The following is a 16,265-nucleotide window of genomic DNA, read 5'->3' on the forward strand; positions in this document are numbered from 1 at the left end:
ACATAGTGCTTAGAGTTAACAATATTGTGTGGTGCACTTAAAATGCACTTTAAAAATATTAAGAGGGCAGTACTCATGTTACAGTAACTGTAAAGGAAGGTAAATAAATGTTTATACATATAAACCATTTTAACATGTTCTTGCTACTTTAAATTGCTTAAGTTGTACTCTTGTCAGATTGTAAACTAAAGAAATTGCAATTCTGATCGTATACATTGATTATACTTATGACCTAAAAATCCACTTAACTCCTAGATAATCAGGGTCTTGAAAGAAGGTACCAACATCGCTTTGGGAGATTTGAAAATCATATTAGGAGAGCAATCTCTCTCAAAATAGCTCTTGAAAATATACCTTTTGATATGGCTCTTATTTTACTGCCTCCTTATTTTCCAGGATGAAAAACAATATTTACTATTGAAAATAACTGTAGGGAAGTTTTGCAGTCTTATCTCCATTCGTCATTCTCTCTAAAACAGCTTTTGTTTTCTCTGCTCAACACCACCAAACTCAACAACTCATTCATATTTTGGCTAACGACATTTTAATTTGTGAATCTTTTTTGTTCTCCTGATGTATGTCCTACTATATAGAAGAATAGACCAGTCTTCTCAACTTTAACATATTTCTTTCTCTATAGTGCCTAAATATTTAAAGAAAGTAATCGACCTCATTGCCTCCTTAAAGACATATGGCAATAACTTGGTTCCTTTCCCCTGCCCTTATTCCAGAGGTGTAACCAACTCTCTACACAATCTGTAATTCTCTCTGCTTGACCCTCCTTTGACGCCTTTTTCTTTATGAAAGGATAAATCTTACCAGAAAGTCTGAATACTACTTTAGTCTTTAGTATATGCAAAAGCAGACTAGCTCCTTTCCCAGTCCTGTGCAATTTAATCACAGTTTACTCAGCACATTAAGAATAGGAGTCATGTTGGCCATGCAGTCTTGTACTTCCTGTTGTCTCCTAAGTCCCTCCTAGTGGAAATTAAAGCACTACACTGAGTGGCATGGACTCTGATAGGATTTTAAGAGTGATAATTAATTACACACTTGTCTTCTCTCATCTGAGTTTGAAACTAACTGAGAGGCAGATATAAAAATAAAGCAGATGGAAATCAAAGTGTTAGCTTTGTTAATTACACAGACGAATTGGAAAATGACTTGGAACTATGGAAAAATTTGGGCTTTTTAATACCTTCCACCAAAATTGAGTACATTCATGCCATACTGGCCAGTTGTGAACTCCTTGCAGGAACAAACAACTTACACATGAGCAAGTAGAAGAAAGTGTGAATCCTGGAATCAAGACATTGGGGAAGAAAGAGAAGGGTACGCTCACCTGCTCATGTTCCATTCCTTCACTCAAATTCACTGATCAGATATGTTGCTTTTCCACCCGTGGCAAGTCATCATGAAGGAGGCAGATTGAGGTTGAGATATTTTTCTCCTGTACTTTTTCCCTTCTTGAGAATGAATAGGCCTCTTTATATAAACCTGATAGTAGGAGATAAGAATTCCCAATATTCCCTTCCCATTATCTTCATCATAGAATTTCTCTGAGTCACGTAAAACTATCAAGCTTCATTTAATGAAAATACAAGGACCACTGTGCTCTCTTCATCCTTATTCATCACACATACCTTTAAGTAAACTGGGATTGATTGCTTTCATATCTTTATCATTCAGCAACAATCCAGCAAGCATCTTTTCTGCCAGATATTATATTCAGCTCCAGAGATACCAAAATTAGCAAAACACATACTCTGTTGTCAAGGTTTTCAAAAATATTTATTCAAGATGATAAATCTATGCACCTGTACTATTTAAATCAATTGGTATTGTCCTATTGAAATATTACTATTCTTGGATTTTTAGACTGTGTTTTGCAATGTCACTTCTATAAGATTACAAATTACTCCGTGAGCAAGATTTCTCCTATAAGTGTATTTCTTCTTCTTAAGTACTTCCTGGTCCATGCATTCTTTGTAATTCTCTGTGGATTAGTTCAGTGACTTTCTCGGTGCTTTCTATCTGAAAGTAGTTTTAGTCATGCCCCTTCATTTTATTTCTCAATTGTTCTATAGCTCAAGACTGTTTTTCTTTGATTCATCTGTTGTCTTTTTTGTGTGTGATGTTCTGATTTATGTCTCATATGTGTCTCATTTCATCCCAGGCCAGTCATCTTCCTGTATTGTATTTGCCTGTTGTTTGTAAACTCCCATGTCAGGTTTGGTTTGGCCTGTAATCACAAACAGCTCCTGAGAAACCTGTCATTGTTCCTCCTGTGACCTCATATTGACCTCCTGTCCTTGATTCTTTGCTCTGTTTCTCTTCACTTCTTTTTTTCTGATCAACTTACTTCATTCAGTCTTCTGTCCTGCTTACTGTAACAGGATTGCTCTTGAAAAGACTGCCAACCTTATCCAGTGTGTCTAATACAGCAGTCATATTTATATTCCACATGTCACCAGCATTTACCAGTTGATCAAGTTGAAGTGCTTTCTGCTCTTGACTTTCATGACTAACCTTATTAATTTATTATCACACTGGTTGCCCCTTCTTGATTTCTGTTGTTTTCTTTTCTGACCTAACTTTTTGAGTGCCCTAGGGCTCTGCTCTGAGAGCCACCACATTCCTATGCACAAATTATGTCCTGCACACTTCCAGTGATGCTAATGGTGCTAATGGTGCTTCTTCGGCAATTGTGCCTTATGACAAGCCTGCTTTACTGAGTTGTAAAGTCTTAAGTCAGACTGCTTGGGTTCTTTTATTTAGTATTAATCTTGAATAGAGTCTGAAACTCGATGCTAATCACTAGTAGTCTAGTTGTTTCCTATTAGTCTTAGAAGTCCCACATCTTCACCACACCCTGCATTGTCTCGCTCTTTTCTACTTTTCCTACTTTGTTGCTTGGTAAACTCCTCTCACCCTCTCTGCTCTGCCCTCATAAGTTCTTTCTCAAATGGGCCCAGCTGGTTTTCACCATGAACAATTCCTGCAGTCTGAGTTATTCCTGAAGGCTGTTTTGATGAGTAGAAGGAGTTTCTCCCTCTCTACATCCAGCTAACCTTGACTCATCCTTCAGTTTGGTGTGTTGGTCTCTTCCTCTGGAGTCCTTAGCAGTGATGTTCCCAGGACCTATGCTCTCATGGGATCCTCTACTTCTCCATGGTAGCAGTTACCACAGTAGTAATTTAAAAACTAGTTGTAGCATTAGCAGTTATTGTCAGTTTCTTCCTCTTGACCATCAGCTCCATGAGGACAAGAATTGGATGTCTCATGTCAATGAAAACCTTTTGTTAATATTTGCTGAATGAATAAAGAAATGAAAATAGAAATAATGATAAGAAAAACATTATGTTTTTAATGTATGTTTAGGTGTTGACTGTGGAAACAAAATTATTTGCCCCTTTTTCATGAATTTAGCCATAGCTAGAAAGTTTCCCTGAGGTAAAAATGTATAGGTCTTCATCAGCAGTTCATGAAAATATGTACAGAAGGGGAGACAACTGACAATAGAGGTGCTTTGAGAAGGCAAGCATTATAACTATTTTATATCATAATATAGAAAAGTCTATTTTCAGCTGATAAGAAGTTCAATCACATACAAAAACGCTTTTACTCCCCTTAAACACACTTTATATTATGGATATGAAAAGCCATTTTTTATTGTATATTCATTAACTAATTTTTTGTGGCTATAGTTATTCTAAATACTTTTCTTTTAACATTTATAGTAGGGTTAAAAGTTATTTGTGCACCACTATTACAGTATTACATTATTCTGCATTTGTATATATATTTACCTTTGCCAGTAAGATTTATACTTTTATATATTTTTATGTTGCTTTTGAACACCCTTTCATTTCAGCTTGAAAAACTCCCTATTAGTACATTTTATAAGTCAGGTCTAGTAAAATGACAAACTCCTTCAGCTTTTGTTCGTCTGAGGGTTTTTATCTCTTTTAATTTTTATTTTAATTTTTATTTTTTGAGACGGAGTCTTGCTCTGTCGCCCAGGCTGGAGTTCAGTGGCACAATCTCGGCTCACTGCAAACTCCGCCTCCCGGGTTCAAGCCATTCTCCTGCCTCAACCTCCCGAGTAGCTGGGACTACAGGTGCCCGCCACCACCCCGCGCTATTTTTTTGTATTTTCAGTAGAGACAGGGTTTCACTATGTGAGCCAGGATGGTCTCGATCTCCTGACCTTGTGATCTGCCCTCCTTGGCCTCCCAATATCTCTTTGTTTTAAAGGACAGATTTGTCAAGTATAGTATTCTTGGTTGGCCTTTTTTTTCTTTTAGCACTTTGAATGTGTCATTTCACTGTTTCCTGTCCTGCGATGTTTCTGTTGAGAAATCCACTGATAGTGTAATAATAGTTTCCTTGTATGTGATGAGTCAGTTTTCTCCTGCTGTTTTCAAAGTTCTGTTTTTGTCTTCGACCCTTTTTGACTGCTCCATAGACAGAGAAGGGGCATCCCATAAGCAGAGTGGCCCAGAGTAACCTGTCTTTGACTTTCAACAATTTAATTATAATGTGTCTTGGTGTAGGCCTGGTGCCTGGGTCTGTAGGCAGATCTGGAGCCATGACTGGGGACACATCTGGTGCCTGTGTCTACAAGGACAGGCCTGGAACTAGGGTCCATGAGGGCAGGCCTAGTGCAAGGATATATGACAAAGTTGGCTTCTCCCTTTACTATTCCCTTCCCCTGTTTAAGAACTCCTGGGCTAAGGGGATGTCTCATCAGTGGGCCGAGAGGGTTGGATTCTGGATTAGCACAACTGTAGATCTGGTCAATTCATGATTCTCTGACCTCTCTTCCAAGTTCCATATGCAACAAACTTTTTGATTTGTGAGTTGGGCTCCTCACATATAACTGGAGAGTAAGTTTAATACATGTTTGTACCTCTCATCTACATGCTAGTTCTGGATTTAAGATATTTTTCATGTGCAGTGTTCAAAAAACTACTATTACTTTTCTTTGGTAACCTACTCATTAAGAAAATATTTGTTCATCATATTGTCTGTATACTCCAACACTGAAACATGAGAAACAGTTTTCTTAATCAAAATATACCAGAAATTGAAAATCCTGATCTAACAGTTTGAAATGCTGTTTCAATATTGTTTAAACTTAATTCAAAGCAAATTTTAAACCACTTTTTCGTAAGTTTTAAGTCTATAGGTTTTTAATACATTTATTAGATAGAGCAAATGTCATCATTTTCATTAGATAGTTAATGATTATTAATTTCCATGTGGCCTTTCTTGTTTTATAGACCGGAATTATAAAGATTTAAGAGTGGTGAGAATTGTCTTCTATGTTTATTTTTATATGCATTCATTTATTTATTAACTTATTAACAAAAATATCCTGAGTATCATTATATGCCTGATAATGCACTAGACTTTATAGACACTAAGGTAAATAATATATACCCCCTCCCTTTCTCTAAATACCTGTGCATTGTTAGTCTTGACAGGTAATTGATATTAAATCTATGCATATTTAATTAAATTGAAATATATTTTAATCTTGACTTTCTTAGAAATTCCTAAAATACATGAATTTGAGTATGAAATTCAATTTGAATCTGAAGCTATGAAGTCTAAGTTGGAATCCTGTGTAGCTGTATATTTGATTGATAAATCTTATGATGTTACAGCTGAAAGGTTAACATTTATCTTCAATCTGGTATTCACACCAAAGAAACCATTAAGGTAAATCTACTTTCCTCTTTTTTATTTAAGCAATATTATTACCCTTTTAAATGTATTAATGTTGATTTCTCTTTTTATTTCTCAATATTTGAATTGCATTACTTATTTGATATTATTGAGAGAAATATTTTGGGTTAGATTACATCGAGCTACAAAAAATATTCTCATGAGAAGACTGTAGTCTAAATGGTTGAAAATCTAAGATATCCTTCAAGAATTATGACTTCCCTAAGGTCATTAGTGTATCACATTAATGAAAGAGAATAGTCTGTTTTGTAAAATCTTTTTTTAAAAAAAGCTGACTTGGCGTTGTGCAATAGCAACATAGTATTTCTTGATGTTGTTTATCAGAACCAGTTCGAATGATGCAAATGCCTAAGCTGTATTTTACATTGCAACTGCTTTCATTACATTTTACTACTCAGTACATAACATTACATATTCCTTAGTAAGATATAAGTGAATCTGTGCGAAGGGTGGCCTTTAGATGTCTGTCGTCTGGGAAACTTCATCCAGTGTCATTATATTTGCTTTTTGGACACCTGTTACGCAGCATCTGCAAACACTATATGGTATTTCACTATGAAATAGGTCTTTATTTGTGTCTAAATGCAGAGATACTGATGAGTACCATGATATACACAAAGTACAGCCGGGCAATGAAAACACAATTGAAAATATTGTTTGTTTTTAATGATTTCTTTTTTCTTCTCTCAACTTTTGTTTTAGATACAGGAAGTACATGTATAGGTTTTCTACATGGGTATGTTGCACTCAGGCAGTGGGCATAGTACCTAATAGGTAGCTTTTTAACCTATCCCCTTTCCAACTAGTAGTTTGCAGCGTCTGTTGTTCCCACGTTTATGTCCACAGGTGCTCAATGTTTAGCTCTTTCTTATAAGTGAGAACATACAGTATTTGGTTTCCCATTCCTGCCTTAATTCCCTTAGGGTCATGGCTTCCAGCCCCATCCATGGAAGGAGGACATGGATGCATGCAAAGGACATGGTTTCATTCTTTTTTATGGCTGCATATTATTCCATAGTGTATACATGTCATATTTTATTTATTCAATCCACCATTAATGGCCACCTAGGTTGATTCCATGTCTTTGCTATTGTGAATAATGTGACAATGAACATACGAGTCCATGTGGCTTTTTGATATAATGATCTATCTTTCTTTGGGTATATACCCAGTAATGGGATTGCTGAGTCAATTTCTAAAGTTCAACCTTGTATTTGATGTAGTCATACATCTAAAGTGGCTATGAATATGTAGTTTGATAACTAAAAGATACCAGGGTCATCTTCAGGAAGCAGCAATAAAATCAAGCTACAAGAAGAAAGTATACCATATATATTGACATTTTCTATGTTTGTATTTTCTTTCATTTTTCACAGTTTTCTATGTTTTTGCACATTTTGCTTCATATGTATTAATATAATGACATGGAAATTACAGCAACACTAGAAAGAGAACAATGTTATTATTTGTGAAAATGGGCAGAGCCAATGTGAATTTATACTCATGAAAATATTGTGGATTTAGAACATCTTGGTGAATATTTGAGAAACTAATTTAGGGCAAAATTTTTTGATGACTGATAAATTTCTGTGAGTGTTATGTGATGTTCCAATATAGCAATTCTATTTTGTGCATATATGCATATATTCATTTACTATGATTTCTTCTTTTGTACGTACAGTCATGCATCACTTAACAGCAAAGATATGTTCTGAGAAATGTATCCTTAGGTGATTCCATCATTGTAGAGTGCATTTACACAAACCTAGATGGTATAGCCTACTGCACGCCTAGGCTATATGGTATAGCCTATTGCTTCTGGGCTACAAACCTGCACAGGATGTTACTATACTGAATAATGAAGGCAACTGTAACACATTGGTAAATATTTGTGTACCTAAACACAGAAAAGGTACAGTAAACATACAGTATTAAAATCATATGGAACAACCATTGTATGTACAGTTCATCATTGACCAAAATGTCAATGCAAGAGAAACAAATAAGAAAAATCAAAATTATACTAATAGCATTGAGCTATGAAAATAACAGGAAAATAATTATACCATGCTTTACCTAGATTAATAAATGAGTACTAAATTCAATTCTGCTCTTTTTTGTGGGCAAAGTAAGAAAGAACATTTCTGTGTTTTGATAAAAAGAAAATATACCATGTTTCACAACAGTGAATACTATGTAATTTTGACATTCATCTTTTTGCAGAATACAGTGTTGTGCATAATAAAAATAATAATCAATATGCTAAATGATGGTTTTACAAAAGAAATGCAGGAAAATTATTTCTATGGGCCTTTTTACAATAAAAATCAAGGATCCAATACAAAAACGTATGAGAATAATGGTTAAGACTGTAATGAATCAGTCTGAAGATCCTAATTTAACAGGTCGAAACACTTTTTTAAATAATGAAATAATAGATATCATTTGTCTTATGGTATCTTCAGAAATACTAATTACCTTAGCTTGACGTTTTCCTAGAACTTTTTACCTGCTCAAGAGCTGAACAGAATGAGAAACAAAGTTCTATTTGAGAGTTTGTGGGTGGCAACTTAAAATAAGAAATATCACACATATGCATTGTTATGAATCTACAGTATTGATCATAAAATGGTTCACTGTGTCATCCATGACATTGTGTGGTCTTCTCCTGAAGGGTCCCACGTTTTGACTCAGCAACTTCTCATTAACTCAAAGAAGTCATTTGCAGAATAGGATTATTCAGCATTGTTCATTTGAATCTGTACATTAATTTATCAAAAATCATTTAACATCTACAAAAGAGAAAAAAAATCCCTGCACTTTAGGAGTGTATCATCTAGTGAGAGTGACAGATAACAGAAATAAATGAATAAGCAAGAAAGCAAAATTCAGATTATCCAAATAAATAAATAAATAAATAAGGGGAGAAAGAGAACTTTACAGGATGCACATCAGATAAAGTGGATAGTTAGGCTTCCATGAAATAATGTCTAAGCCAAGACCTTACAGACAAAAAAAAGTTAGAAAGAGCACTTGAGCCAGAGAAAATAATAAATGCAGAAGTCGTAAGACAGGAAGTATTTGGCATAAACAATGAATAGTAAGAAGGCCAATCTTTCTCTAATGGAGTGAGCAAAGGAGGAAATAAGTTTGGGGAATTTCACTGGGATTTTTTCACATCAGGATCATGACAATATGCATTGGTCTTTTATATTAGAAACAATAGAAAATTATTGAAGAATAAATATTTGGGGAACTAGTTTAGGACAACTTGTGTACATGATTCATCAAAATTTGTAAGTGTTAAGTGATACCCGATGTAACTTAACAATTATATTTTGTGCATATATATACATATTCATTTACTTCTGCCATTCCTTGTTCCAAATTAATTTGGAATGGTTTACCAGAAGATACAGAGTTCAATGAGAAAAAAAGAAAACAAAACAATAGCTCTAAATTGTAGAAATCTTCTTGTAAGATGGTAACAGTAGAAGTGGAGACACCAGTTCTTGAAATAATGGTCTTGAAATAGTGGGAAGAGAGGAATATAATTTCATTTACAAAGACAGGAGAATGTGAAAGAGGTATAGGTTTAAAATGTATATTTGGATGTGTTAAGTTTAAGATTACATATTAATCATCATTGACTAAATTATGCTGCATCGTATTCCATTTTTTCTATGCAACACACTTCATTTTAGCACCACCCTATTGAAAGAACATTTTAAATTTTTACTCCCATTTTTTTGACAGTATAAACAATGCAGTAATGAATATCCTTACATACATCACTTCTTGAAATCTTAGAGGCATTTCTCCAGAGGAAAGTACCAATAGTGGAACTCCTAATTTATTGAGTGAAGCTTTCTTTTCTTCTTTAAAACCTTTTATTTTAGGTTCAGGGGTACAGGTGCAGGTTTGTTATATAGGGAAACTCATGTCATGGGGATTTGTTGTACAGATTATTTCTTCACCTATGTATGAACACTAGTACCCAATAGTTATTTTTTTTTTTGCTCCTCTTTCTCCTTCCAACCTCCACCTTCAGGTAGGCCCCAGTGTCTATTGTTCCCTTCTTTGTGTCCATGTGTTCTCATCATTTAGCTCCCACTTACAAGCAAGAACATGTGGTATTTGGTTTTCTGGTTTTCTGTTCCTATGTTAGTTTGCTAAGGATAATGGCCTCCAGCTACATCCATGTGTCTGAAAAAGACATGATTTCTTTTTTTAAAAGGATGCATAGTATTTCACGGTGTATATGCACCACATTTTCTTTATCCAGTCTTCCTTTGATAGGCATTTAAGTTGATTCCATGTCTTTGCTACTGTGAATAGTGCTGCAATGAACACACGAGTATACGTGCCTTTATGACAGAATGATTTATATTCCCTTTGGTTTATACCAGTAATGGGATTGCTGGGTCCAATGGTAGCTCTGTTTTTAGCTCTTTGAGAAATTGCCACACTGCTTCACACAAATTTGGTAAGATACTATCCAGTTGCTCACAAAATGGTTGAGTAATTATATAGTCCTACCTAAGAAGAATAAGAGTTCCCAGAACTCTTCTTTCTGTCACTTTTAAGTAAGAAGTGTGAGATTCCTTTTCTAATCCTGACTTATGATATTGAAACCACACTGTTACATGTTTGAGTCATTTCTACCCTAAACAAGCTAACAGATAACCATTTATCAACTCTGGCTACTGCCCTCTCTCTCCACTCTTTGTCATAGTCAAATGCTTTGAAAGTCTAAAGTCTATCTCTACTAACTTTCTCCCTTAATTCAGCTGCCACTCAATTTTATCTTATTCTGCAAAGTGTATGTGGTCTTTACCAATTGCAGTTTAATTTTTTTAAACTGCCACTTAAGTCCATTATATGGGCTTTGCATGTTTTCACAGAAAATGTATTTTTTCTTTGTGAAACAAGAGTTGAAAATACTTTCTCATAATGTTTCATTTTTGAAAAAAATCCCTGAATGGAATATCTATTAGTATAAAACATGGGTCCATTTTGCCAAATCCACCCTTACCTTCTTATGCACTATAATATTCTATGCTGGTTACAGAAAATTTACGGAGTTCATTCTGCATATGTTATTGCTTCTTAGAAAATAACTAGGAGGTAGATAAGATGCCCTAAAAATAATTACTTCAAAGGGAGAATGATAATATAATCTATGACCTAAAAATTATTTATGAAATGTAATTAAAAGTCATTTACATTATTTTTAAGAATTAAATGTCCTAGTGTTTTCACTGAAACCACAGAGTTTACTTACATTTTTACCGTAGTTTAGTTTGCTATATTTATGCTCTTGTTTTCATGTAGTATCGTTTAAAATCTCCTTTTATATTCAAGGTCTCACATAACACTGAAAATACAGTGCATAACAGAAGGGATCTGGAAGTTTCCCATGATGCTGATTGCTACTGAGCCTGATACGGATGCTGTCATTGACATTGAAGGAGTTGGTTTATTTAAGGAATCTGTTTTTGAATTAAGGCTGAAAAGTCAGACAAGGTAATATATTAAACAAAAGTTTGTAGCTGTTTTAGTGAATATGCTGAACTTTGGAATGAAATTTAAGATGGAAAATTCTGTAGTTCATCTTTTGCTGGTTAAGCCAGTGCAACATTGGGTCTCTGACTCAAAGCTTCATATACTACATAAATTTTTATTTAACAATTGGAAAATAGGGTATACAAAGTGAAGACCAGAAAGAAAAACAAAAGTAAATAATTAAAAATTGAAATATAGGATACTATTAATATTTCCATTTGTTTTCAAAGGATGTTTCAGTGTTTTTCTGCAAATGTCAATTGTGTTAGCATATCAAATGGTTTAACTAGGCAGAAATAATAATTGGGTAAACCCATGTTGATTCCATGTTATGTTTTATTTTCTTTCTATCATAACGGTCTTTGTTATATTTGTGCTAACATAGGCAGTATGATAATACTTTTACCTAAAATCTCACATGTTAAAATATAGTTTTACAGCTTTTTGAGGTACAACATACATAAAATTCATTCATTGTAAATGTACATTTTAATAATTTTTAATTATAGGATTTGCAGTCATAACCACATTCCAGATATAGAACTTTTCCATTTCCCTCCACATTTCCCTCAAACCCTTTTGCAGTCAGCTCCCATACTCATTACCAGTCTCAGTCAACCACTGATTTGCTTTGTCTCTATAGTTTTGCCCTTTCTGATATTTCAAATAAATGAAATTACATAATATGTTATCTTTTGCATGTGACTTTTTAACACTATCCTTATCTGAAGTTCAGTGGTTTTCATGAATAAGCACCTATTAGCTTTGTATATATTTGGTCCATTTCTCGAGGGCTGAAATGGTTGTTTGTAACCATTGTCCAGCTTTATGGTCAAAAGGAGTGGTGAACGGTTAAATGTATAATCACTTGTGCCAGGTGTTCCAAGGCTTTATAGATAGGATAACCACAAAATTCACTGTCCAAACTTGAACCTTTTGAGAATGAAAGAGGCTAATTAATAATTACGCTTGGCAACAAGGTAGACTGGGACAGATCTGAGCAAACCAGCACCTAACAGTTACTGTTCTTATAGGCTATGGCAAGATGTTTGCTGTTTATCCAAAGAAGACTAAAAAGTCATTAAATCAGCAGAGTGATATATTTGAAAAAGAGCATTTAGCTGAAATGTGTAGAAAACAAATGCAAAAAGGGTAAGAGTGAATGGAGGTAGATTAGTTAGTTGGTTAATGCTGTTGTCTGAAGGTTACTTGAGCGTTTTGCAGGGCGAGTGGAGAGGGATAGTAGACAGGTTGGAGAGACTTTAAGGAGATAAAGTCAGTTAAATTTAGCGATAGTTTTGGGGATCAGAATGTTCCACTTTGCTGGAGAGTGTTGAATGTTAAGTCAGAGAAGTACCTGTAATGTAGAAGAAACTAATATCAGGTGGATATTGGACTATATGACCTGGAATTTCTCTTACAGTTTGAAAATATGACATTTTTGTGAAAGAATTGGTGTCATAGTCAAACAGAGTGAGAAATAATTTTTTGCTCAACCACTAAATACCTGTGGGACTTTCAGCTATATATTTTTGCTCCTCCGAGCTTCCATTTCCTCATTTGTAAAGTGGAGATAAAATACAACCCGTAATGTTGCCATGAGAACAAATAATGCAATGTATATAAATAACTCAACACAATGCCAAGAACTTTTAAATATTCAATAAATGGTATTGTTATTACATATTTTTTCATATCATTGATCAACCTGATCAGTTATCCAAAACCTAGTATTGGGAGAGTAAATGTTTTTGATATTAAGTCTCCTATGTTTTAAAACCAAGAGAAAAACCTCTGCTTGTATATATCCTAGATGAGTGTTTTATAGAAATAAAACCCTTCTTAGTTCTAGGAAACTTGAGTCTGGCTAGCTTTGCATCTGTAAGTCCTCTGAACCTATTCTTAGTGCAATTGCTCAACTCTTAAGGTCCCATATGAGAAAATGAGCTGCTCTTAGCTTATTTAGTGTGAAAGAATGCTGTCCAGTGTATTTTGTGCTCTCTTGAAACGGGATTCAGAACAGGGCAGCAACAAACCCCTTTTTATTCTAAATCATATCCTCCTTCAATCAATAGCTCATACATTTTATCTGCTAAGAAGAGCATAGCATAAAATGTTTAGTATTGTAAGAAAATGCAAAACTATCCTCCAGAGTGAGTTTACCCATACATTCCCACCAGAAATGCATAAGTGATCCAATTTCTGTACATCTTCACCAGCATTTATTATTATTATTATTATTATTATTTCATTTTAGCTATTTTAACAGGTGTATAGTAATAGCACATTATGTTTTGATCTGCATTTCCCTAATGGCAGTTTATGTTGAACACTTTTTTATGTGCTTACTCACCATATGTGTCTCCTCTTTGGTGAAATACCTACTCATTTATTTCGATCATCTTATAATGGGACAATTAAATTTTACTGCCAAATTTTTAAAAGTTCTTTGCATATTCTCTATATTTCACCCTCTAAACAGGATTTTTATGGTGCAAGAGTTTTACATCTTGATGAAGTGCAAGTTGTCTTTTTTCTTTTCTATAACATGCTTCTATTGTCATGCCTAAGAACTTGTCACCTAGCACTAAATCCCAAAGATTTTCTTCCATGTTCTCTTTTAAAAATTTTAGAGTTTTACATTTCAATCTTAAAGCCATTATATACTTTAAATTAACTGTTGCGTATGGTGTGGGATTTAGGTCGGGAATTCATCATTTTCGCTGAAGATGTCCAACAAGATTTGTTTAAAAGACTATCTTTCCTCCATTGATTGATTTTGAAACGTTGTCAAAAATCAAGTTGGATATATTTGTGTCAGTCCGGTTTTGGGCTTTCTATTCTGTTCCCTTTATCCTTTGCTAATAACACCACACTCAGGTACAGTGATTCTTCTCACTTTCTGATTTCCTTTAAAAATTATTTTAGCTATTCTACTTCCATCACCTCTGTATATAAATTATAGAATAAGCTTATCTACATCTATAAAATTCTTATTTTATTGTGAAAGAAATTTATTAAACTTATAGATCAACCTGCCAACATATGACATTTTCACTATGTTATATACACTACTATATATTTTACTATACCATACCATACCACATATGGTAGATCTCTCAGTTTTCTTAGATTTTCTTTGATTTCTTTCATTGGTGTTTTATAATTTTCAGATTATAGATGCTGTACAAGTTTTGATACATTTTCACCTAGACATTTCATTTTTAGAGTGATTATAAATGCTATTGTATTTTCAGTTTCAGTCTCCACGTTTGTTGCTAGCATATAGAAGTGCTATTGATATCTGTGTGCATATTTTGTATCTTCTGAATTTTCTGAACAGTTATTTATTCTATAAGCATTGCTTTTGGATTCTTTGGCATTTTCTACATAGACAATCATGTCTTCCACACAAAGGGATAGTTATATTTCTTCGTTTCAACTTTTTTTTTGTAACTTTCTTTTCCTTTTATGCCTCATTGCACTGGCTAGGACTTCTAGTACTATATTGAATAGGACTGATAAGAGTAGACATCATTGCCTTTTTTCCAAACTTAGGTAGAAAGCATTCAGCCTTTCACCATTACATGTGATGTTAGCTGTACGATTTTTTAAGGTAATTTTGATCAGGCGGAGGAAGTTGTTCCTCTCCGTATTAGTTTCCTAGGGCTGCTGTAACAAACTACCACAAACCAGGTGGCTTAAAATAACAAAAATGTATCCTCTCACAGTTTTGGAGACTAGAAATTAAAAAATAAGGTGTCGCCGGGCGCGGTGGCTCAAGCCTGTAATCCCAGCACTTTGGGAGGCGGAGACGGGTGGATCACGAGGTCAGGAGTTCGAGACCATCCTGGCTAACACAGTGAAACCCCGTCTCTACTAAAAAAAAAACAAAAAAAGCTAGCCGGGCGAGGTGGCGGGCGCCTGTAGTCCCAGCTACTCGGGAGGCTGAGGCAGGAGAATGGCGGGAACCCGGGAGGCGGAGCTTGCAGTGAGCTGAGATCCGGCCACCGCACTCCAGCCTGGGCGACAGGCGAGACTCCGTCTCAAAAAATAATAATAATAATAAGGTGTCAGCAGAGTCATGCTTTCTCTCTAGGCTCTAGGGAAGAATCTGATCTATGCATTTCTCTTAGCTTCTGGTGTTGCCAGCAATCCTTAGGGTTCTTCGGCTTGTACATTTATCACTCCAATCCCTGCCTCCATCATCTCATGACATTCCCCCTGTGTGTCCCTGTCTGTATCTCTTTTCCTGTTCTTATAAAACTGGTTATATTGCATTAAGAATTCATAATGATCCCATCCTGGCTTGATTACATCTGTGATATGACTCTATATTAAAATAAAATCGTATTCATAGGCACTGAAGTTAGGACTTCAACATATATTTGGGGAAACGCAATTCCTAATTCCCCTATTTCTAATTTTTTGAAAGTCCTACCAAGAATGTGTGTTTAATTATGTCAAATGCTTCTTCTGCGCCAATTGATAATATAATGCCATTTTTCTTCTATAGCTTGTTCAAGTGGTTGGTTACACTGATTAAATTTAAAAATTATTTTAATTATTATTATTGCATTCTCTGTATCTGGTTTTCCCATTTGAGTAATGCTGTTCTCAAAAACATGAGTTAGAAATGTTCCCTCTTCTTCTATTTCTGATAGATAATGTTTAGAATTGGTTATAATTATCTTTTAAGTGTTTCATAGAATTATCCACTGAAATCATCTGGTACTGAAGATTTCTTTTTCAGAAACTTTGTAAAATGATGTATTTAATTACTCTAAGTTATATGCCTAGTAAGATCATTTATTTCATACTGGATGAGTTTTGGTAGCCTGTGCTTTTCAAGTAATTGTTTTATTTATTCTAAATTGTCAAATGTGTGTATGTAGTGTTGTTCAGTATATTTCCTTAAGTTATCTGTTGAGACTTGCAGAGTCTGC

General features: G+C 34.5%; 1 protein-coding gene across 1 annotated transcript in view; it reads left to right on the forward strand.

Annotated features, from left to right (window-relative positions):
- Window positions 1-16,265, forward strand: part of CFAP47 (cilia and flagella associated protein 47) — a 428,524-nt gene that overhangs the window by 391,250 nt on the left and 21,009 nt on the right. The window contains exons 61-62 of the mRNA XM_011996297.1: window positions 5,556-5,727; window positions 11,119-11,280. Of these exons, the coding sequence (XP_011851687.1) occupies window positions 5,556-5,727; window positions 11,119-11,280 (334 nt within the window). The remainder of the gene's footprint in view (window positions 1-5,555; window positions 5,728-11,118; window positions 11,281-16,265) is intronic.

The sequence above is a fragment of the Mandrillus leucophaeus genome, unplaced genomic scaffold (genome assembly GCF_000951045.1).
Source record: "Mandrillus leucophaeus isolate KB7577 unplaced genomic scaffold, Mleu.le_1.0 Scaffold509, whole genome shotgun sequence".
Lineage (NCBI taxonomy): Eukaryota > Metazoa > Chordata > Mammalia > Primates > Cercopithecidae > Mandrillus > Mandrillus leucophaeus.